The following is a 24,440-nucleotide window of genomic DNA, read 5'->3' as shown; positions in this document are numbered from 1 at the left end:
TGTTAGGTATGGAGATTCATAGAGACCGAGAAGCAGGGAAATTGTACTTATCAAATAAATAAATAAATAAAAACCATTAAGAAAGTGTTGGAAAGCTTTGGAATGCAAGGATCAAAACCAATGAGCACTCCATTAGCAACTCACTTCAAACTTTCAAGTGCTTTATCACCATAGATCGAAGAAGAAAAGGAGCACATGTCACATGTTCCTTATGCTAGTGCAATTGGGAGCATTATATATGTCATGGTTTGCACTAGGCCAAACATTTCACACGCAATTACTGTGGTGAGTAGATATATGGGTCGCCTTGGAAAGATCCATTGGCAAGCAGTGAATTGATACTTCAATACTTGAGAAGAACATCACATGTTGGCTTAGCATATGATAAAAGTAATGACATCTTTAAGGAAATTATTGGTTTTGTTGATTATGATTATGATACAGACTTAAATAGAAGATCTCTAATAAGGTATGTATTCACTTTATTTGGTAATGTTATTAGTTGAAAAACAACTTTACAATTTATAATTGTTTTGTCACTCACTAAAGTAGAACACATGGTAGCCACATAAGGAGTGAAAGAAGCTAATTTGTCTTAAGGGTTTGTTGGCAATTTAAGCTTATAATAAGAGTTGACAGTTGTGTATTATGATAGTCAAAGGGTTATACATTTGACTAAAAATCAAATGTTCCATGAGAGAAGCAAACATATTGATGTCAAAATACATTTTATTAGGGATATGATCATACAATGTGCTATTATAGTGAAAAAAATCCTTACAATGGACAATCCCACATATATGATGACTAAGTTTGTTTCTACAATTAAGTTCACGCATCTCTTAGACTTAATTAGTGTTAATAGTATCTAAAGGACCCTATGAGGTATGGGAGCAAAGTAATATGGATGACTTTCGAGTTTGTTTGAATCTTAGGAATTTGAGCCAAGGTGGAGATTAATAAAAAATGTCTCAGATTCTATTTATGAGTTAATTGAAAAGTTATAGATAGTTTCCTAATATAGAATATTCTTGTAAGTGGGTTTCCTATCATAATAAAGGAAATATTCTTTTGGGAAAAGACATCTTTGACAATTATACACTTAGTTACTTATATGGAATTTTCCTATATAGTTAGAAAAATGTACATAGAAAGAGATTTTAACCAAAATAGTGGAAGTTTCTTGTTAGGTGTGATTGAGACTTTCGGATTTGAGAGCTCTAGAGTCATAATCTTCTTCAACAATAGTGGAAAATTTTCCTTGTCTTTACCTTGAATGTAGACTTGGGGTTGAACCACAAAAATCATTGTGTACATTGTGTGTTTTGTTTTTGTTTTCTTATTTATGTACACACACCCATGAGACTTGCATGGTGGGGAGGTATATTTCACATTACAGACAAGAAGCAAAGCTTACTCAATTGTGTTTTTCCTTTAAGAATATAGAAGAGGTTTCCTTATGCTCAAGAAATGCATAGATTCAATTGAATAAATTGAAAAATGCTTACTCAATTGTGTTTGCCTTTTAGAATATGGAAGGGGTTTCCTTATGCTCAAGAAATGCATAGACTCGATTGAATAAATTGAGGAATGCTTAGTCAATTGTGTTTTTTCTTTCCAAATATGGAAGAGGTTTCCTTATGCTCAAGAAATGCATAGATTCAATTGAATAAATTGAGGAATGTCGCTTACTCAATTGTGTTTTCCCTTTTAGAATATTGGAGGAGTTTCCTTATGCTCAAGAAATGCATAGATTCAATTGAATAAATTGAGGAATGCTTACTCAATTATGTTATCCCTTTTAGAATATTGAATAAATTGAGGAATATGGTTGTTTTTTTCTTTTTCTTTTTTTTAATTTTTTTAGTAATAGATGAGCCAAGATGGAACTTATGTGGAACACATTGGTTCCAGTCATTTTCTTGGACAAAGAGATGTCCTGAATATGGGAAAAGGACATTTTAAAATTAAAAATGATTTTAATTTTAAGATTTTCTTTTTTATATGTTGAAAAAAAATTTAAGGGGCAGATTCGAATTGTAACTTGTAATTTAATCTAAAGAGCATTCCACGATTAAAAATTACAATAATGAGATTCTCAATCCTTCCAAATGAAATTAATTTAATCAACTTCCTTTGTAAATTATACCTCAATTAAATCAATCTTTTAAAAATTAAATCTACTAAATGATAATATTCATATTTAATCAATTTACTCTTTTGTATAAATTCCTAAATTTATATAACATAATTTAATCTTAATTTTACTTGGGGATTCAAATTTGTTTCATGTTTTATAATTTTAAAAGGTTGAATTCCCATTATAATTAAAAATTAAATTGTTTTGTTATAATATTAAATTAAATATCTTTTGAAATTCCCATTATAATACAAATTTCACTAAGTTTTTCTCTAATAATAACCTTGTATTATTAAAATTAATTCTTACAATACATGTAATATTCAAATTTCAAAAATCCAATGTCAAATAATTTAGTAATTAAATTTAAATTTAATTTTTGAAATTCCTGATTTCCAAATGTGACTTGGAAGGAATTTAAACTATTGACTTTGGAGTAACTTTTCACAAATTTCTCCTAATTAAATAAAATATTGACACGTGAATATTAGTGAACATCACGTGATTCATTTATTTAGACGATTCATTTTGTTTGATGTTGAGGACAGCCATCGGCAGTAGACTAACATCTTCTGGACCAATTAACGTACCAACAGTGATTTGGCCAAGGTGGTGATCCAATTCCATGGAAAAGCAGCAAGAAAGGAGCAACGTTGGAGAGAAAGAAGGCGGTCTACCAAGCAGGAACAGTGGCCAAACTGGTCTCGAGCCTAAGGAGCATATGATTGACATTACTGAAATCAGTCCTCGGGTGAAAAATTGGATTGGGGGTCTCAGAAAAACAGAAGAAAGGACTGAATCTCAAACTCAATGGCCAAGGACACCAAAGGTTCCTCAGATGCTGAGGGGGACCCAGGATTTCAAGAAATTCTACGAACCGAGGGTAATTTCAATCGGTCCTTACCACAATGGCAAGCCCCACCTTCACCCAGGGGAAATGATCAAGCCTCTATGTGCACGAAACTTCCTGGATGATAGTAAGCAGGACATCGAAGCTTTGTACACAAAAATTCGAAGTAATATCGAGACAGTGAGGAAGTGCTATGATTGGAGTAGTACAAGCGAGTATGATGATGAGGCACTCGCCTGGATGATGCTTCTGGATGGGTGTTTTTTACTACAATTCATCCGCCGGAAAGGTAAGATAAACTTTCTTAGAAATCACCAAATAATTTTTGTGCTGCAGGACTTGTTCTTGCTGGAGAACCAACTTCCCTATGGAGTCCTCAAGTTGATTTTTGAGGAAGCAAAATTCAATGATGATTCACTCATGAAAAAGAAGATAAAAGAATTCGTCACTAAAACCGGAAGGCCAGAAGCGTCGGACGAAGAGTTGGACGAAGAGCCCCCTCATCTCCTCCACCTTTTGCGAAGTTCTCTCCTAGGCAGGGATAAAAAGATTAGGGGGAGTCAGCCCGAACAAGAACAGCAACCTGAGAAAGAAGGAAAGTCGTCGTCGTCTCAAGGAGGAGATGGGGGTTCCGTTGCCCATGGAAAAAATGCAAACAACGAGCCATTTGGCTGTACTCTTTTCGAAGCATCAAGGATCTTAAAGCCTCCGGGATCCATCTCAAACCGAGTAGAACGAGTGTGTTGACAGACGTTTCTTTCAAATCCTACTTCTTCCATGGCTACCTGAAACTTCCCCGAATAATCATTGATGACTTCACGAAGAAAAAGTTCTTGAACATGGTAGCCTATGAAATGTGTCCAGATGCCCCAGATGACTATGGGATCACTTCTTATATATGCCTCCTTGACGACCTCATTGATCATGCAGACGATGTCAAGGAGCTGAGATCTAAGAACATTCTCTACAACCTTCTTGGCAACGATGAAGATGTGGCCCAACTTTTCAACGAGATCGGCAATGACTTGGTTGATCCCGAAGCTTATGAAGACGTGAAAGATCGTATTCAGGAACACTACAACAAGAGAATGAATACTTGGATAGCTCAAGCCCTTCACGACCATTTCAGTACTCCATGGGCTATCATCGCTTTCATTGCTGCTGTTTTGATACTATTTCTTACCGGGGTTCAGACCTACTACGCTCTTCCCGGTAATTAATATATATATATATATATATATATATATATATATATATATATATATATATATATATATTGGGTTAATTATGACTGTGATGTGTTCTTTTCTTCTTTGGTATGTATTATTAGACAAATAAAGATGTAAAAATTGTTAAGTTGTATGACTGGATTTCATGGATGCAATATTATTAGTCTTTTCCTCCCCATGAGTTTGCTATCATCTGTAAGAACTCACAACTTCCAGCTACCTTCTTTGTATTCTTTTTCATAGACTAGAGGATCATAGATTACACAACATCCACATAGAAAATTTTCAATCAACAGTATGTAATTCTGTTGATGGGATGCGATTGAATATTGCACACAATTTTTTTTTGAACGAGAAAATTGTGGATAAAATTTTCATTTTGATATATTTATAAATTGAGGGAACAATCTTAAATATGCCCTCTGATTTTTATTTTTTATTTTTTATTGTAAAAGACAAAAATATCCTTCTAGGAAATTTAATACTTAATTTTAAATAAAAAATTTTCATAAATAAATACTACATTTTCTATGAAGTCTTCCAATCTTCATCAAAAGAATCTTCAAGTTTTCAACTTCTTTAAGAAATATTCTTCGAATACTCTTCAACTCTTTCAAGAAATTTTTAATCTTCCTGGAATCTCTTTAAGAGCTCTAGGGCTTTTCTTTAGTCTTTTGCCAAAATACATCACTGAACAAAGCTTTAATCAAATACTAAACTGCTTGCTTTGATGGAAGGGCAGAGACGATGATACCAGGAGTTAGTTTCATGAGGGATGCGCCCATCTTACTCGAAGTTTGTATCTATGTGCTTAGGATTGGTAAAAGCTACACCATAAACATAAGAGTTTCTGAATTTTTATGGGAAAATCATGCTTTCATACACAAAAAAAAAAAAAAAAAAAGGTTTTGAAGAACTCGAACTTTCACCAATCAAGTGTATGATGAGAAAAAAATCATTTCAACATGCACTTGAATAATATTAATTCATAAGAAGAGTTCCACAAATTTCACTTTTTGATGTGACAAAACACTTAAAAAGGTAAATCTTTTTAATAAAAAAAATATCAAAGAACCAGAACTCCTACGTGTCACCTTCACTTTTAATATCCTATTTATTATTATTATTATTATTATTATTTTATCATTTAACATTATTTTCTCTTTTTAAAAAAAAAAATTAAAAATCCTCCATATTGGTTTTGATATATTAAGACCGCCATAGTTTTCCTTCTAAAACTTTTTTAATTTCAATTTTTTTAATGTTTTATCTTTTCATATTTATTACATATTAAATACAAAATGATAATATATAACCAATAATTATGAGAATAAATAAAACATAACCTAAAATAGAATAGACAAACAATTGAAGTTTCTTAGTTTTTGTAAATATCCAATTTATAATTTTTCAAAATAAATACTCTTGAGAAAAAATTATTATTATTATTTTATTGTTCTTTATGATTAAAAAATATTTTTTTTATTTTCCTTCATTTTTTGTATAATCTATTAAATTATATTTGTTGTTGTCAAATTTCTTTCTATTATTATTATTTCAAATTTTACAAGTCATGCATATTTTTCATAATCTCATAGTGATAATTAAAATACATGTTAGATATAACTTCTACTTTTTTAATGTTTGATATATGGCTATGAAATTTTTTATGTTTCATAATATTTTTTATTTAATATAATTGATATTTTATAATAAATTTAGAAGTAATATATTAATAAAGTTCATCCTACACCTTCATGAAATAAAATATTCAAAGAATATTAAATTTTAGATGATCTTGTTATTGAATCCAATTTCGTATGAAAAATGGTGTATCTTCATCACAATAGGTGCATTCTTCACAAAAATACACACATTCTTTTAAGGAGAACGGGGACACTCACTCTTATTACGTCCTAAAAAGTCATTTAGGGGACCTCGAGTGATTTACGACCTTAACCCCAGAAATCAAATTTCAAACCTCACATACATCCAAAAGAAAACTACATACATTCTTTTTAGGGTGAGCTAGGACCTCAACCACCTTTATTACATCCTAAATAGTCATTTGGGGGACCTCGGGAAGCATTTTGATTCCCCCACCCCAAAATTAAATTTGGAACCCAATGTATATCCTTAAAAAAAATACATACATATTAAGAAAAATAAGTATTTTTTTTTTTTACAAAAATAAGTACATTTTTTTTAAGGATGAACTAAGACCCCAATCACACTTATTATGTCCCAAATAGAAATTTAGGGGACCTCAGGAAGTCATTTGCCACCTTCTCTCACCTTGAATCAAATTTGGAACCTTACGTATATTTTTCACAAAAATACATGCATTTTTTTTTAGAGAGAATCTCAATTACCCTTATTGTGACCTAATATTCCTTCGGGGACCATCGGGAAGTGATTTGAGGTGCTCCACCAGCCCAAAATGGATATTGCAACCCCATGTACATCCCTAAGAAAAATAAGTACATCCTTAAGAAAAATAAGTACATATGTTCCTAAGGGAACTAAGACCCCTATATCCCTTATGAAGGTCTATATATTCCTTGGAGCCCCTCGAGAACTTATTGGAGGCAAGGATGAAAATATATGTATTTACAGATATATCAATAACTTCATTTTACAAATATATTGGGAAATATTGGTGGATATTTTAACACAAAATATTGGTGAAATAGAAATTGATCAAAATTTATTAAAATGTTAATAAAAATTCTAAAAAATGATATAAGAAATAATAATGAACATTTTTAGGTAATTTGTTAAAGAAATTGATATATGCATGCTATAATTTATCACATCTAAAACTAATATTCAAAATTTAAAAATATATTTTATAAAGATTTATCTAATTTGGATATATTCAAAAACATAAAATAAAATAAAAATGATGATATGTGTATAAGTATTTTTAATTTTAAAATTTTGATAATTTTATTTATTTTATATTTAATTGTTATACAAAATACATAATAATTAAAATTAATTTACTTAATATATTTGATATTTTAATTAATTTATAATATATATATATATATATATATATATAATATTAATTTATGTGTATATAATTTATTTATATATATAGATAATATTTATAATATAAATACATAAGTGATATTTACTTTATGAATCTTATACATAATACTTGTTTATAACTTAAATATATATAAATGCATTTCAAATATGTCATAAATAGCAATGTTGGTTTGGTGGCACGGTTAACTCATTTTGAACTTGAGATCATAACTCAAATGGGCCTCTACACCACCTAGTTATTTTTCATTGCATCCTTGAAATGCAATCCCACTTCGGTTAGGAACAAAATCCAAAACCAATATTTAAACCAAAGTGTTGCTATAGGTGAGGTGAAGTGACAACAAGTTAGGTAGCTAAGCTAGGTTAAGTTTTGGAAGCCATTTCAAAATTTTTGAAAGTCAAAATTCAAAATACCAATGACGTGGCATTAAAATCGCCAAAAAATCAACAAAATCTCAATATATCATCGATATTTTAGCGATAAAAACATGAATACAAGGAAATATCAAATTGTCAATATTTTGAACGATGTTATCATGTCGGTACCCTCTGATACATGATATTTCGATGATATATCACCAAAATATCATGATATTTTAAACCTTAATTGGAAGGCCTTCTCATCCTCGAAACGAACTTTGCAACTCTTAAGTACATTCTTAAGAAAAATAAGTACATCTGTTCCTAAGGGTACCAGGACCCCTATCTTCTTTATCATGGTTTATGTATTCCTTTAGGAACCCTCGAAAAGTGATTGGAGGTCCTTCCTATCCCCAAAATGGACTTTGAAAACCCAAGTACATTCTTAAGGAAAATAAATACAACTTTTAAAAAAATAAGTAAATCTGTTCCTAGGGGAACTGGGACCCTTATCTCCTTAATCATGGTCTATATATTCCTTTAGGACCCTTGGGAAGTGATTGGAGGTCCTTCCCATCCCTAAAACAAACTTTGGAACTTCAAGCACATCTTTAAGAAAAATAAGTACATCTATTCCTAGGGAAATCGGGACCCCTTATCTCATTTATCATGGTCTTTATATTCCATTGGGGACCCTTGGGAAGTGATTGGAAGTCTTCTCCATCCCCAAAATAGAATTTGGAACCCTAAGTACATCTTTACGAAAAATAAGTACATTTATTCCTAGAGGAATTGAGACCCCTATTTCCCTTATCATGGTCTATGTATTCCTTTAGGGACCCTCAAGAAATGATTTGAGGTCCTTCCTATCCCCAAAATGGACTTTAGAATCTCAAGTACATCCTCAAAAAAAAATAAAAATAAAAAATACATATGTTCCTACGGGAACCAAGACCTTATCTCCCTTATCATGGTCTATATATTCTTTTGGGGATCCTCGAGAACTTATTAGAGACCCTCTCTATCCTTGAAATGGAATTTGGAACTCCAACTGTGTCCTTAAAAAAAAAATTATCGTTAAGAAAAATAAGTACATCTATTCCTAGGGAAATCGAGATGCCTATCTCCCTTATCATGGTCTACATATTCCTTTAGAGAACCCTCGGGAATTTATTAGAGGTCTGCCCCATCCCTAAAACAGACTTTGGAACCCTAAGTACATTTGTAAGAAAATTAAGTACATTTGTTTCTAGGAGAATTAGGACCCCTATCTCCTTTATCATGGTCTATATATTCCTTTGGGGATCTCCTGGAAGTGATTGGAGGTTCTCCCTATCCTTAAAATGGAATTTGGAACCCCAAGTACATCCTTAAGAAAAATAAGTACATTTGTTTCAAGGGTAACTGGGACCACTATATCCCTTATCATGGTCTATATATTCCTTTGAGGACCCTAAAGAATTGATTAGAGGTTCTCCTCATCCCCGAAACGAACTTTGGAACCCTAAGTACATCATTAAGAAAAGTAAGTACATCTTTTATTAGGGAAATCGAGACCCCTATCTCCTTTATCATGGTCTATAGATTTCTTTGGGGACCCATAGGAACTAATTGAAGGTCTTCCCCATTCCCAAAACGGACTTTAGAACCCCAAGTGCGTCCTTAAGAAAAATAAGTACACTTTTTCCTAAGAGAATGAAGATTCTTATCTCCCTTATCATGGTTCATATATTCCTTTAGCGACCCTCTAGAAGTGATTTCAAGCCATCCCTCACCCCGAAATGGACTTTGGAATCCCAAGTACATCATTACGAAAAATAGGTTCATTCTTAAGGGCAAGGAAGTACATGTTGTTAGGATATGCAGATAAAGTTAAAAGGTTTAGGTTATGAGGCCTAGATTCAAAATTCTCTAAATTTATAATTAGTAGGGATGTGACTTATAATGAGTATGAAATGTTGAGTCCTAGGAATGAGCAACTTCATGTAGAAAACAACCCTAATGTGAGAGAAAATGTGGATTTTGTGCCTAAAGCTTAGAAACCATAGAGAAAATGATTTTAATAAAGCCAAATGAGGGAAAAGTGCAACATCTTGATGATAAAGAAAATGTAGCACAAAAGCAACAATATTGTTTGGCCAAAGATAGAACGAGGAGGCAAATTAAACCACCACAAAGGTATGCTTATGTAGATTTTGTTACTTATGCACTTAGTATGGCAAAGAAAATTGAAAAGAAAGAACCTTAAACTTATCATGAAGTCATTGCTAGTAGAAAGTCTACACAGTGGATTATTGCTATAAATGAGAGATTGAATCTCTTCAAAAGAACAATACTTGGCAACTAGTTGAGAAGCCTAAAAGAAAAAAAAAAAATTGTTGGTTACAAATGGATCTTCAAAAGAAAGGAAGGAATTTCAAAAGTAAGGATGCTAGGTTTAAAGCATGCTTAGTGGCAATGGGTTACACACAAAAGGAAGGGGTGGACTTCAATGAAGTGTTTTCTCCAATTATAAAGCATAGCTCAATTAGAGTGCTACTTGTTATGATTGCTTTATTTAGAGTTAGAGCAACTTGATGTCAAAACTACTTTTTTACATGGTTAGTTGGAAAAACAGATTTTATGCATCAACCTAAGGGATTTATTATTTTGGAAAAGAAAGACCATGTTCGTTTGTTGAAGAAATCTCTTTATGGTTTGAAGCAATTTCTTAGACAACGGTATAAAAGGTTTGATACTTTTATTATTGGTAATGGCTACCATAGGAGTGAGTATGATAATTATGTTTATCACAAGCAATTGTTTGATTGTTCTTTCTTTTATTTATTTATTTATTGTTATATGTTGATGACATATTAATTGCCTACAAGAATATGTTTGAGATCAACAACTTGAAAACTCAACTTCAAGGATAGTTTGAAATGAAGATCTTGGAGTTGTGAATAAAATATTAAGTATGGAGATTCATAGAGACTGAGAAGCAAGGAAATTGTACTTATAATAAATAAATAAATAAATAAAACATTGAGAAAGTGTTAGAAAGCTTTGGAATGCAAGGGTCAAAACCAATTAGTACTCCATTAGCAACTCACTTCAAACTTTCAAGTGCTCTATCACCATAGATCGAAGAAGAAATGGAGCACATGTCACATGTTCCTTATGCTAGTGCAATTAAGAGCATTATGTATGTCATGGTTTGCACTAGGCCAAACATTTCACATGCAGTTAGTGTGGTAAGTAGATATATGGATCGCCCTAGAAAGATCCATTGGAAAGCAGTGAATGGATACTTTGATACTTGAGAGGAACATCACATGTTGGCTTAGTATATGATAAAGTAGTGATATCTTTGAGGAAATTATTGATTTTGTTGATTATGATTAGTCTAGAGATTTAGATAGAAGAAGAGATCTAACAAAGTATGTATTCACTTTATGTGGTAGTGTTATTAGTTGAAAAGCAACTTTGTAATTTATAGTTGCTTTATCAACCACTAAAGTAGAATACATGACGGTTGTAGAAGCAATGAAAGAAGTTATTTGCATTAAGGGTTTGGTTGGCAATTTAAGCTCACAACAAGAGTTGACTGTTATGTATTGTGATAGCCAAAGTGTCATACATTTGACTAAAAATCAAATGTTCCATGAGAGGGGCAAATATATTAATGTTATTGTATTTTATTATGGATGTGATTACACAGGGTGTTGTCCTTATAGTGGACAATCTTGCAGATTTGATGACTAAGTCTATTTCTACGGTTAAGTTCAGGTATTGTTTGAACTTAATTGGTGTTAATAATATATATATATATATATATATATATATATATATATATATATATATATATATATATATATATAAAGACCCCTTTGGGGTATGGGAGTGAAGTAACATGGAAGACTTTCGAGTCTGTTTGAATGGTGGAGATTATTGAAAAGCTAGTGTCTCATATTCTATTTTTTAGTCAATTGGAAAGTTATAGATAGTTTCCTAATATAAAATATTTTTGCAAGTGGGTTTCCTATCATTATAGAGAAAATATTCTTTTAGGAAAAGACTTCTTTGATAATTATACATTTAGTTTCTTATATGAAATCTTTTTATGTAAAAATATATATAGGAATAGATTTTGACCAAAATAATGGAAATCTTTTTTGGGTGTAATTGAGACTTTGGGATTTGAAAGCCCTAAAGTACTACTACTCCTACTACTACTACTATAAAGCTTCCTCAATTGTTCTTTTCCTTTTAGAATATGGAAGGGGTTTCCTTGTGCTCAAGAAATGCATAGATTCAATTGAATAAATTGAGGAATATGGTTATTCTTTTTCTTTTTCTAAATCATAGATGAGCCAAGATGGAACTGATGTGGAACACATTGGTTCCCCTTTTCTTGGACAAAGATATGTTTAAAATATGGGAAAAGGACATTTTAAATTTTAAATCGTTATGTACTTTGTGGTTTTTTTTTTTTATATAGTCATGTGATTTGCACGGTGGAAAGAGTATACTTCAAATTATAGACAAGAAGCAAAGCTTCCTCAATTGTTCTTTTCCTTTTAGAATACGGAAGGGGTTTCCTTGTGCTCAAGAAATGCATAGATTCAATTGAATAAATTGAGGAATATGGTTATTCTTTTTCTTTTTCTAAATCATAGATGAGCCAAGATGGAACTTATGGGGAACACATTGGTTCCCCTTTTCTTGGACAAAGATACGTCCAAATTATTTTAAATTTTAAATTTTCTTTATTATATGTTTAAAAGTTTTTTAACTAGTAGATTCAAATTGTAACTTCCAATTTAATCTAAAGAACATTTGAAGATTAAAAATTATAATAATGAGATTCTCAATCCTTCAAAATGAAATTAATTAAATCCAGATCCTTTGTAAACTATACCTCAATTAAATCAACCTTTCAAAAATTATAAATATTAAATGATAATATTCATATTTAATCAATTTATCTTTTTGTATAAATTCCTAAATTTATATAACATAATTTGAACTTAATTTCATTTCGGTTCAATTTTGTTTCATGTTTCATAATTTTATAAGGTTCAATTTATCTTTTGTATAAATTCCTAAATTAATTTTTTATAATATTAAATTAAATATCTTTCAAAAAAATTTATTATAATCATTTGACATAATACAGATTTCACCAAGTTTTAATTATTGACTTTCAACTTTCCACAAATTTCGCCTAATTAAATAAATTTTCACACGGGAATGTTCACTAACATCACTGATTCATTTATTTAGACGATTCATTTTGGGTGATGTTGAGGATAGCCATTGGCAGTAGACTAATATTTTCTCGACCTATTAACATACCAACAGTGATTAGGCTGAGGTGGTGATCCAATTCCATGGAAGAGCAGCAAGAAAGGAGGAACGTTGGAGAGAAAGAAGGCGACCAACCAAGCAGGAACAGTGGCCAAACTGGCCCTGAGCCTAAAGAGTATCGTACTAGCATTGTTGAAATGAGTGACAAGGTGATGAAAAATTGGATTCAGTCCCTTCAAAAAGCAAGAGAAAGGACTCAATCTCAAACTCAATGGCCAAGGATACCAAGGGTTCCTCAGATACTGAGGCGGACCCAGGATTTCAACAAATTCTACGAACCGAGGGTAATTTCATTCGGCCCTTACCACCACGGCAAGCCCGACCTTCACCCTGAGGAAATGATCAAGCCTCTATATGCCGAACAATTCCTGGCTGATAGTAACCAGGACATCAAAGATTTGTACACAAAAATTGGAAGTAATATCAAGGCAGTGAGGGACTGCTATGATTCGATTAGTACAAAGGAGTATGATGATGAGGCACTCGCCTGGATGATGCTTCTGGATGGGTGTTCTTTACTACAAATCATCCGCCAGACAGATACGAGTAACGTCCTTGCATATCACCAAAGATGTCTTGTGAAGCTGGACTTGTTCTTGCTGGAGAACCAACTTCCCTTTGGAGTCCTCAAGTTGATTTTTGAGGGGGCAAAATTCAATGATGGTCTATCAATGGAAGAGAAGATAAAAAAATTCGTCACTGACACCGGAAGGCCCACAGGAATAGAGCTGGAAGATGAGAACGAAGAGCCCTCTCATCTCCTCGACCTTTTTCGAAGTGCTCTCCTAGGCAGGTTTAAAATGATTAGGAGGAGTCAGCCCGAACAAGAGCAGCAACCTGAGAAAAAGGGAAAGTCGTCGTCGCGTCAAGGAGAAGATAGGGGGTCCTGTTGCCCATGGAAGAAAGGCATTTGGAAGTCTTTTCGAAACATCAAGGAGCTTAAAGCTGCCGGGATCCATCTCCAACTGAATCGAAAGAGTTCCTTGAGAGACATTTCTTTCGATTCCCACTTCTTCTATGGCTGCCTGAAACTTCCCCCAATAATCATTGATGGCTTCACGAGGCCCAAGTTCTTGAACATGTTAGCCTATGAAATGTGTCCAGAAGCCCCAGATGACTATGCGGTCACTTCTTATATATCCTTCCTTTACGAGCTCATTGATCAAGCAGACGATGTCAAGGAGCTGAGATCTAATCACATTCTCTACAACTGTCTTGGCAGCGATGAAGAGGTGGCCAAAATTTTCAACGAGATCACCAATGACTTTGTAAATCCCGATGCTTATGGAGATGTGAAAGCTCGCATTCAGGAACACTACGACAAGAGAGTGAATACTTGGATGGCTCAAGCCCTTCACGACCATTTCAGTACTCCATGGACTATCATGGCTTTCATTGGTGCTGTTTTGGTACTATTTCTTACTGCGGTTCAGACCTACTGCGCTCTTCCCGGCAATTAATATACATATACTAGGCTAATTATGACTGTGATGTGTTTTTTCTGGTTCGGTGTGTATGATTAGATAAATAAGGATGTATAGATTGTTAAAGTTGTATCACTGGATTTCATGCATGCAATATTATTAGTCTTTTCTTCCCCATGAGTTTGCTATCATCTATAACATCTGTTTGAACTCACCATTTCCAGCTACCTTCTTTGTATTCTATTTCACATGCCAGGATCATACATAACACACTATCCACAGAGAAAATTTTCAGTTAACAGTAAGTAATTCCATGGATGGGATGGGATGGGATTGTATATTGCACACAATTTTTTTTCCAATGAGAAAATTGTGGATATATAAAATCATAATTTTGATCATATATTTATAAATTGAGGGAACAATCTTAAATATGCATTTTTTTTGCTAAAATACATCACTCAACTTGTTTGAAAAAACAAACACACGCACACATGGAGTTAGAAATGAAAGTGGAGAAAAGTACTCGACAGTTTTGCATACGGCTTGATAATGGCACTAAAATACATCTTGTAGCACTTAGTTATCGAAGCCTGTTTTTCATCATCCTTACTTCCTGTTTAGACATGGAGAGGTGAAACAAACTTGAGATATTGAATGATTCAACAAAGCATTAATCAAATACTAAACTGTTTGCTTTGATGGAGGAGTTAGTTTCATGAGGGATGCACCCATCTTACTCGGAGCTTGTACCTATGTGCCTACGATTGGTAAAAGCCAGACACCATAAACATAAGAGTTTTTGAATTTTTATGGAAAAATCAAGCTTTCATACACCAATAAAAAAATTTTGAGGGTTTTAAGAACTCCATAAGAAGAGTTCCACAATTTCCAACATGCACTTGAATAATATTCATAAGAAGAGTTCCACAATTTCCCTTTTTGATGTGACGAAACACTAAAAAAGGTATGTCTTTTTAATTTATAAAAAAAAAAAAAACGAAGAACCACAACTCCTACATGTCACTTCACTTTTAATATCCTTATTTTCTCTTTTTAAAAAAAAATTACTCCATGTCCATTTTGATATAAGACCGCCATAGTTTTCCTTCTAAAACTTTTTTAATTTCAAATTTTTAATGTGTTGTCTCTTCATATTTATTCGTTTGAATCATTTTATTGAACATATTAAATACAAAATGATAACATATAAAAGATAATTATTGAGAACAAATCAAATATAACCTAAAATACAATAAATAAACAAACAATTGAAGTTTCTTAGTCTTTTAAATATCCAATTTATAATTTTTAAAAATAAAAGAGTATATAAATACTCTTGAGAAAAAAATTATTATTTTTTTAATAAAAAACAAGTACTTTTATTGTTCTTTATGATTAAAAAAATAAATTTTTTTTTCCTCCATTTTTTGTACAATCTATTAAATTATATTTGTTGTTGTCAAATTTCTTTCTATTATTATTATTTTAAATTTCACAAGTCAAGCATATTTTTCATAATCTCATAGTGATAATTAAAATACATGTTAGATGTAACTTCTAAGTTTTTTATGTTCGATATATGGCTATGAAATTTTTTATGTTGCATAATATATTTTTATTTAATATAATTGATATTTTATAATAAACTTAGAAGTAATATATTAATAACATCCATCATACACCTTCATAAAATAAAATATTTAAAGAATATTAAATTTTAGATGATTCTATCACTAAATCCAATTCAATAAGAAAAATGTGTACATTCTTCATCAAAATAGGTATATTCTTTACAAAAATACGTACATTTTTTTAGGGAGAATCGGGACACTCACACTTATTATGTCCTAAATAGTCATTTAGGACCTCAAGGAGTGATTTATGACCTTAACCCAATTCCAGAAATCAAATTTCGAACCTCACATACATCCAAAAGAAAACTACATACATTCTTTTTAGGGTGAACTAGTACCCCAACCACCCTTAATACATCCTAAATAGTCACTTAGGGGACCTTGGGAAGCGATTTGATTCCCCCACCTCAAAATTAAATTTGGAATTCTACATATATCTTTTAAAAAAATACATTCATTATTAAGAAAAATATGTACATTTTTTTAAGGATGAACCAAGATCTCAATCACACTTATTATGTTCTAAATAGTAATTTAGGGAACCTCGGGGAGTCATTTGCGACCTTCCCTCACCCTAAAATCAAATTTGGAACCTTACGTATATTCTTCACAAAAATACATACATTTTTTTAAAGAGAAACCCAATTACCCTTATTATGACCTATATATTCCTTCAGGGACAATTAGGAAGTGATTGGAGGTGTTCCCCACCCCGAAAAGAATATTGCAACTCCACGTACATCCTTAAGAAAAATAAGTGCATCTATTTCTAAGGGAGCTGGGACCCTTATATCTCTTATCAAGGTCTATATATTCCTTTGGACACCCTCGAGAACTGATTGGAGGTAAGGATGAAAATACCGGTTTTTACGGATATATCGATAACTTCATTTTATGGATATATCAAGATACATTGGAAAATGTAGGTGGATATTTTGACACAAAATATCGATGAGACAAAAATTGATCAAACTCATAAAAATGTTAATAAAAATTCTAAAAAAATTATATAAGAAATAATAATGAACATTTGTTGGTGTTTTGTTAAAGAAATTGATATATGCATGACATAATTTATCGCATCCAATAATATATTCAAAATTTAAAATATATTTTATAGAGATTTATCTAATTTGGATATATTAAAAAACATAAAAAAATAATAATATATGTATAAGTATTTTTAATTTTAAAATGTTGACAATTTTATTTATTTTATATTTAATTATTATACAAAATATATAATAATTAAAATTAATTTACTTACTGTAATTGATATTTTAATTAATTTATAATATATAAAAAATATATATGTTAATTTATGTGTATATAATTTATTTATATATATAGATAATATTTATAATATAAATAAATAAGTGATATTTACTTTATGAATACATAATGCTTGTTTATAACTTAAATATATACAAATGCATGTCAAATATATCATAAATAGCAATGTTGGTCTAGTGGCATGGTCAGCCCATTTTGAACCATGGGTTCAATCCCATGCCTTTACACCAATCAATTATTTTCCCACATCAATTAGGATCAAAATCCAAAACCAATATTTAAACCAAATTGGGCTGCTAGCTAGGTCAGTATCACCGAAATAGTACGATATTTTAAATCTTAATTGGAAGTCCTCCTCTTCTCAAAATGAACTTTGAAATTCTAAGTACATCCTTAAGAAAAATAAGTACATCTGTTTCTAGAGGTACTGGACCCCTATCTCCTTTATCATGGTTTATGTATTCATTTGGGAACCCTTAGAAAGCAATTGAAGGTCCCCTCCATCCCCAAAATGGACTTTGGAACCCCAAGTATATCTTTAAGGAAAATAAGTACATCTTTAAGAAAAAAAATAAGTACATTTGTTCCTAGGGGAACTGAGACCCCTATCTCCCTAATCATGGTCTATATATTCGTTTAGGGATCCTCAGGAAGTGATTAGAGGTCTTTCCCATCTCTAAAATGGACTTTGGAATCTCAAGTACATTTTTGAGAAAAATAATTAATTACATTTATTTTTAAAGGAATCGAGACCCCTATCTCCCTTATCATGGTCTATATATTCCTTTGGGGGCCCTTGGGAAGTGATTAGAGGTCCTTTCCATCCCCAAAATGGAATTTGGAATCCCAAGTACAACCTTAAGAAAAATAAGTACATATGTTCCTAGAGGAATTGAGACATCTATATCCCTTATCATGGTCTATATATTCCTTTAGGGACCCCTCATGAATTGATTTGAGGTCCTCCCTATCTCTAAAATGGACTTTACAACTTCAAGTACATCCTTAAAAAAAATCAGTACATATGTTCCTACGGCAACCAAGACCCGTATCTCTCTTATCATGACCTATATATTCCTTTGGAGACTCTTCCCATCCTTAAAATGGAATTTGGAACTCTAAGTGCATCCTTAAGAAAAATAAACACATCGTTAAGAAAAATAAGTACATCCATTTCTAAGAGAACCGAGACACCTATCTCCATTTTCATGGTCTATATATTCCTTTAGGGAACCCTCGGGAATTGATTTAAGGTTCTCTCTATCATTGAAACGGACTTTGGAACCTCAAATGCATCCTTAAGAAAAATAAGTACATCTATTTTTAAGGGAACCAGAACTCCTGTCTCTCTTATCATGGTCCATATATTCCTTTGGGAACCCTTTAAAAGTGATTGGAGGTTCTCCTCTTCCTCGAAATGGAATTTGGAATGTTAAGTACATCCTTAGAATAAAAAGTGATTGTAGGTTCTCCCCTTCCTCGAAATGAAATTTGGAATGTTAAGTACATCCTTAGAATAAATAAGTACATCTTTAAGAAAATTAAGTACATCTATTCCTAGGGGAGAACTAGGACCCCTATCTCCCTTATCATGGTCTATATATTCCTTTGGGGATCCTCTAGAAGTGATCGAAGGTTCTCCCTATCCTTAAAATAGAATTTGGAACCCCAAGTACATCCTTAAGAAAAGTAATTACATCTATTACTAGGAAAATCATGACCCATATCTCCTTTATCATGGTCTATAGATTTATTTAGGGACCCCTGGGAACTAATTGGAGGTCCTTCCCATCCTCAAAGACTTTAGAACCCTAAGTGCATCCTTAAAAAAAATAAGTACATTTGTTCCTAAGAGAACCGAGATTCTCATAATCTCCCTAATCATGGTTCATATATTCCTTTAGCGACCCTCTAAAAGTGATTTCAAACCCTCTCTTACCCTGAAACAGACTTTGGAAGCCCAAGTACATTCGTAAGGGCAAGGAAGTGCATATTGTTAGGATATGCAGATGAAGTGAAAAGAGATAAGTTATGGTGCCTAGATTCAAAATTCTCTAAATTTATAATTAGCAGGGAAGTGACTTTTAATGAGTATAAAATGTTGAGTCCTAGAAATGAGCAACTTCATGTTGAAAACAACCCTGGTATGAGAGAAAATATGGAGTTTGTGCCTAATGCTTTAGAAATCATAGAAAAAACGATTTCAATGAAGCCAAAGAAGAAAGAAGTGCAACATCTTGATGATAAAGAAAACACACCACAAAAACAATAATATTGTTTGGCCAGAGATAGAATGCGGAGGCAAATTAAACCACCACAAAGGTATGCTTAGTATATTTGGTTACTTATGCACTTAGTGTGGTAGAGAACATTGAAAATGAGGAACCTCAAACTTACCATGAAGTCATTACTAGTAGAGAGTCTACACAATGGATTGTAATGAAAAAAAAAATCCTCATAGTAGATAATCCTGAAAATATGATCACTAAGTTTGTTTTTACAATTAAGTTCATGTATTGCTTGAACTTAATTGGTGTGATTAGTATCTAAATGCCCTTTTGGGGTGTAGAAGCGAAGTAACATGAAAGATTTTCAAGTTTGTTTGAATATTAGAATTTTGAGCCAAGGTGGAGATTGTTGGAAAGTGTTTTAGATTCTATTTTTGAGTCAATTGAAAAGTTATTGATAGTTTCCTAATAGAAAATATTCTTGTAAGTGGGTTTCCTATCATTATAAAGGAAATATTTTTTTTAGGAAAAGACATCTTTAACAATTATACACTTAGTTTCCTCTATGGAATTATCCTATATAATTAGAAATATATATATAGAAAGAGATTTTGACCAAAATAGAGGAAGTATCTTTTTGGGTGTAATTGAGACTTTGGGTTTTAAGAACTCTTGGATTGTAATCTCCTTTAACAATAGTGGAAATTCTTCTTTGTTTTTCGTTTGTAGATGTATACTTTGGATCGAACCACATAAATCGTTGTATACTTTGTGTATTTTGTTTTCATTTTCTTTTCTTTTTTCTCCCGATTATTATTCCTTGTTATGGTTTTTCACAATAGATGTATATTTATATATATGAGACTTGCATGGTGGAGAGGGTATATTTCATATTATAGACAAGAAGTAAAGCATACTCATTTGTGTTTTTCCTTTCAAAATATGGATGGGTTTTCCTTATGCCCAAGAAATGTATAGATTCAATTGAATAAATTAAGGAATGCTTACTCAATTGTGTTTTTCCTTTCAGAATATGGAAAAGGTTTCCTTATACTCAAGAAATGCATAGATTCAATTAAATAAATTGAGGAATGCTTTACTCAATTGTGTTTTCCCTTTAGAATATGGAAGGGTTTCCTTATGCTCAAGAAATGCATCGATTCAATTGAATAAATTAAGGAATGCTTACTCAAATATGTTTTTCCTTTCAAAATATGGAAAGGTTTCCTTATACTCAAGAAATGCATAGATTCAATTAAATAAACTAAGGAATATGGTTGTTCTTTTTCTTTTTCTCTTTTCTCTTTTCTTTTTTTCTTTTTCTTTTTCTCTTTTCTCTTTTCTCTTTTTTTTTTTTAATAATAGATGGGCCAAGATGGAACTTATGTGGAACACATTGGTTCCAGCCATTTTCTTGGACAAAGATATATTCAGAATATGGGAAAGGGACATTTTAAAATTAAAAATGATTTTAAATTTAAGAATTTCCTTTTTATATGTTTAAAAACTTTTTAGCAGGTAGATTCAAATTGTAACTTTCAATTTAATCTAAAGAACATTTGAAGATTAAAAATTACAATAATGAGATTCTCAATCCTTCAAAATGAAATTAATTTAATCTACTTCTTTTGTAAATTGTACCTCAATTAAATCAACCTCTCAAAAATTAAATCTATTAAATGATAATATTCATATTTAATCAATTTACCTTTTATATAATATAATTTAATCTTAATTTCATTTTTATAATTTTATAAGGTTAAATTCCAATAATAATTAAAAATTAAATTGATTTGTTATAATATTAAATTAAATATCTTTTGATACAATTATTATAATCATTTGACATAATACAAATTTCATCAAGTTTTTCTATCTGAGGTTCTCTAATAATTACCTTATAATAATAAAATTAATTCTTACAGTATGTGTAATATTCAAATTTCAAAAATTCCAATCTCAAATTGTTTAATAGCTGAATTTAAATTTAATTTTTGAAATTCCTTGTTTCCACATGTAAATAGACAAGAATGTAAACTAATGACTTTCAGACTAACCTTTCACAAATTTGGCCTAATTAAATAAAATATTGGCACGTGGATGTTCACTGACATCACTGATTCAACTATTCATTTTGGTTGATGTTGAGGATAGTCATTGGCAGTAGACTAACACCTTCTGGACCAATTAACACACCAACAGTGATTAGACCAAGGTGGTGATCCATTTCCATGGAAAAGCAGCAAAAAGGGAGGAACGCTGGAGAGAAGGAAGGCGCTCAACCAAGCAGGAACAGTGGCGAAACTGGCCCCGAGCCTAAGGGGCATAGGATTGACATTATTGAAATCAGTCCTATGGTGGAAAATTGGATTGGGTCTGTCGAAAAAGCAGAGGAAAGGACTCAATCTCAAACTCAATGGCCAAGGATACCAAAGGTTCCTCACATTCTGAGGGGGATCCAGGATTTCGAGAAATTCTACGAACCGAGGGTAATTTCATTCGGCCCTTACCACCATGGCAAGTCCCACCTTCACCCAGTGGAAATGATCAAGCCTCTATGTGCCAAAAAATTCCTGGCTGACAGTAACCAGGACATCAGAGCTTTGTACACGAATATTGGAAGTAATATCGAGGCAGTGAGGAAGTGCTATGATTGTAGTACAAACGAATATGATGATGAGGCACTCGCCTGGATGATGCTTCTGGATGGGTGTTTTTTACTATATTTCATTCACTGTGTAGCGAGAAGAAATCAGAGTAAGTTGCATGGTTTGAATGTTAAAGATCATTTGATTACTTTTGTGCACCAGGACTTGTTCTTGCTGGAGAACCAACTTCCCTTTGGAGTCCTCAAGTTGATTTTTAAGGGGGCAAAATTCAATGATGGGTCACCAATGGAAGAGACGATAAAAAAATTCATCACTGACACCGGAAGGCCCACAGAAATACAGCTGCAAGAGGAAAACGAAGAGCCCTCTCATCTCCTCGACCTTTTGCGAAGTGCTCTGCTAGGCAGGTATAAAAGGAGTAGCAAGAAAAAAGTGGGGAGTCAGACCGAACAAGAGCGAGAAGCTGAGAAAAAAGGAGAGTCGTCGTTGTCGTCTGGAGGAGAAGATGGGGGGAGTCAGCCCAAACCAAAGCAGCAAGATGAGAAAAAAGGCAAACAACAAGACAATTGGCAGTCTTTTCGACGCATCAGGGAGCTTAAAGCTGCAGGGATCTATCTCAAGCCGAGTAGAACGAGTTCCTTGAGAGACATTTCTTTCAATTCCTGCTTCTTCTATAGCCACCTGAAACTTCCCCCAATAACCATTGATGACTCCACGAAGCCCATGTTCTTGAACATGGTAGCCTATGAAATGTGTCCAGAAGGCCCAGATGACTATGGGGTCACTTCCTATATATGCTTCCTTGACAACCTCATTGATCATGCAGACGATGTCAAGGAGCTGAGATCTAAGCACATTCTCTACAACTGTCTCGGCAACGATGAAGAGGTGGCCCAAATTTTCAACGAGATCACCAATGACTTGGTAGTTGTCGATGCTTACGGAGATGTGAAAGCTGGTATTCAGACACACTACGACAAGAGATGGAAAACTTGGATAGCTGAAGTCATTCACAACAATTTCAGGTCTCCATGGACTATCACGGCTCTCATTGCAGCTGTTTCGATACTATTTCTTACTGGGGTTCAGACCTACTACGCTCTTCCCGGTAATTAATATATATATATATATATTGGGTTAATTATGACTGTGATGTGTTTTTTTCTTGTTTGGCGTGTTTAGGTTTGAGAAATGGAAGATTGTATAATTGGACAGATAAAGATGTATACATTGTTAAGTTGTATCAATAGATTTCATGCATGCATGCAATATTATTAGTCTTTTCCTCCCCATGAGTTTTGCTATAATCTATAATATATGTTTGAACTCACAATTTCCAGCTGCCTTCTTTGTATTGTCTTTCATAAACCAGTATAGTAGATAACACAATATCCACATAGAAAATTTTTCAGTTACCAGTATGTAATTCGTGGATGGGATGGGATGGGATTGAATATTGGATTTTTATATTTTTTTATAAAAGTACGGTACTTTTAAAAATAAAATTTTAAAATACTACATATTGAAAAATAATTCTAATTTTACAACACATGTGTCATATTGGCTTCTTATATGGAAAATTGCAGCAAGTGTCTTTTAAAAAGACAACTTTCACAATTTCACAAAATTAAATTTATATGAAAGGTATTTCTTTTCATATAAATTCAATTTTGTAAAATTATGGAAGTTGTCTCTTGAAAATACATTTTTAGTATAAATTTAATTTTTTTTTTTTATTATGCAGTTAATATGATAATTGTGGAAAGTGTCTTTTTAAAAAATACTTGTATAAATTAAATTTTGTGGAATTATAAAAGGTATTAGTTCAAGAGACACATTTAATATAAATTCAATTTTTTAATGTGTTTAACTGATAAAAAATTGTGGAAAAGTGTCTTTTCACCTATCGTATAAATTCAACTTTTTTCACTATGTGACTAATATGAAAATTATGTGTCTTTTGAAGAGACACCTTTAATATAAATTTAATTTTACGAAATTGTGAAAATATATTGTAGAAGTTTTTTTTTTTTTAACGCATGTCATTGATGTGAAAATTATAGAAGATGTATCTTGAAGAGATACCTTCCAACATGCTAAAAAGCATTGTTTTAAAAACCGAACCGAACAAACCATATGATTTTTTACAAACTGACCAGACCTTAATTGCTACAAATATTTGTTCACTATTAAGAGGCCCATTATCCATCAGGCTCATTCCACGCCCAATACTTTTAAAACTGGAACTAATCATAAGCCCATATTTG

General features: G+C 32.0%; 4 protein-coding genes across 5 annotated transcripts; all 4 read left to right on the top strand.

Moving 5' to 3' along the window:
* Positions 1-2,702: 2,702 nt before the first annotated feature.
* LOC117929800 (UPF0481 protein At3g47200-like) lies at positions 2,703-3,759 on the top strand. The gene has a single exon (XM_034850211.1). The coding sequence runs from the start codon at positions 2,766-2,768 to the stop codon at positions 3,735-3,737; it is 972 nt and encodes a 323-aa protein (XP_034706102.1). The 5' UTR covers positions 2,703-2,765; the 3' UTR covers positions 3,738-3,759.
* Positions 3,760-3,810: 51 nt separating this feature from the next.
* LOC117929801 (UPF0481 protein At3g47200-like) lies at positions 3,811-4,387 on the top strand. 2 transcript variants are annotated; one of them, XM_034850213.1, is made up of 2 exons: positions 3,811-4,209; positions 4,258-4,387. In XM_034850213.1, coding segments are annotated over exons 1-2 (381 nt in total). In that variant the 5' UTR covers positions 3,811-3,829; the 3' UTR covers positions 4,259-4,387. The 2 variants fall into 2 exon arrangements, with proteins under 2 accessions (XP_034706104.1, XP_034706103.1); XM_034850212.1 differs by having other exon boundaries at positions 4,254-4,387.
* Positions 4,388-13,005: 8,618 nt separating this feature from the next.
* LOC117930611 (UPF0481 protein At3g47200-like) lies at positions 13,006-14,442 on the top strand. The gene has a single exon (XM_034851244.1). It carries the CDS (start codon positions 13,006-13,008, stop codon positions 14,440-14,442), a length of 1,437 nt encoding a protein of 478 aa, XP_034707135.1.
* A 7,353-nt stretch (positions 14,443-21,795) lies between these two features.
* Positions 21,796-23,423, top strand: LOC117930610 (UPF0481 protein At3g47200-like). The gene is made up of 2 exons (XM_034851243.1): positions 21,796-23,281; positions 23,356-23,423. The coding sequence occupies exons 1-2, from the start codon at positions 21,796-21,798 to the stop codon at positions 23,421-23,423; spliced, it is 1,554 nt and encodes a 517-aa protein (XP_034707134.1).
* The last annotated feature ends 1,017 nt before the right edge of the window (positions 23,424-24,440 follow it).

This window comes from Vitis riparia, chromosome 14, assembly GCF_004353265.1.
Source record: "Vitis riparia cultivar Riparia Gloire de Montpellier isolate 1030 chromosome 14, EGFV_Vit.rip_1.0, whole genome shotgun sequence".
Lineage (NCBI taxonomy): Eukaryota > Viridiplantae > Streptophyta > Magnoliopsida > Vitales > Vitaceae > Vitis > Vitis riparia.
This window is presented reverse-complemented; position numbering and strand designations above follow the sequence as displayed.

Coding starts and splice junctions, on each gene's coding strand:
- LOC117929800 (XM_034850211.1), top strand. CDS start 2,766: ATGGAAAAGCAGCAAGAAAGGAGCAACGTTGGAGAGAAAGAAGGCGGT.
- LOC117929801 (XM_034850213.1), top strand. CDS start 3,830: ATGGTAGCCTATGAAATGTGTCCAGATGCCCCAGATGACTATGGGATC.
- LOC117930611 (XM_034851244.1), top strand. CDS start 13,006: ATGGAAGAGCAGCAAGAAAGGAGGAACGTTGGAGAGAAAGAAGGCGAC.
- LOC117930610 (XM_034851243.1), top strand. CDS start 21,796: ATGGAAAAGCAGCAAAAAGGGAGGAACGCTGGAGAGAAGGAAGGCGCT. Junction 23,282..23,355: donor GACCTACTACGCTCTTCCCG/GTAATTAATATA, acceptor TGGCGTGTTTAG/GTTTGAGAAATGGAAGATTG.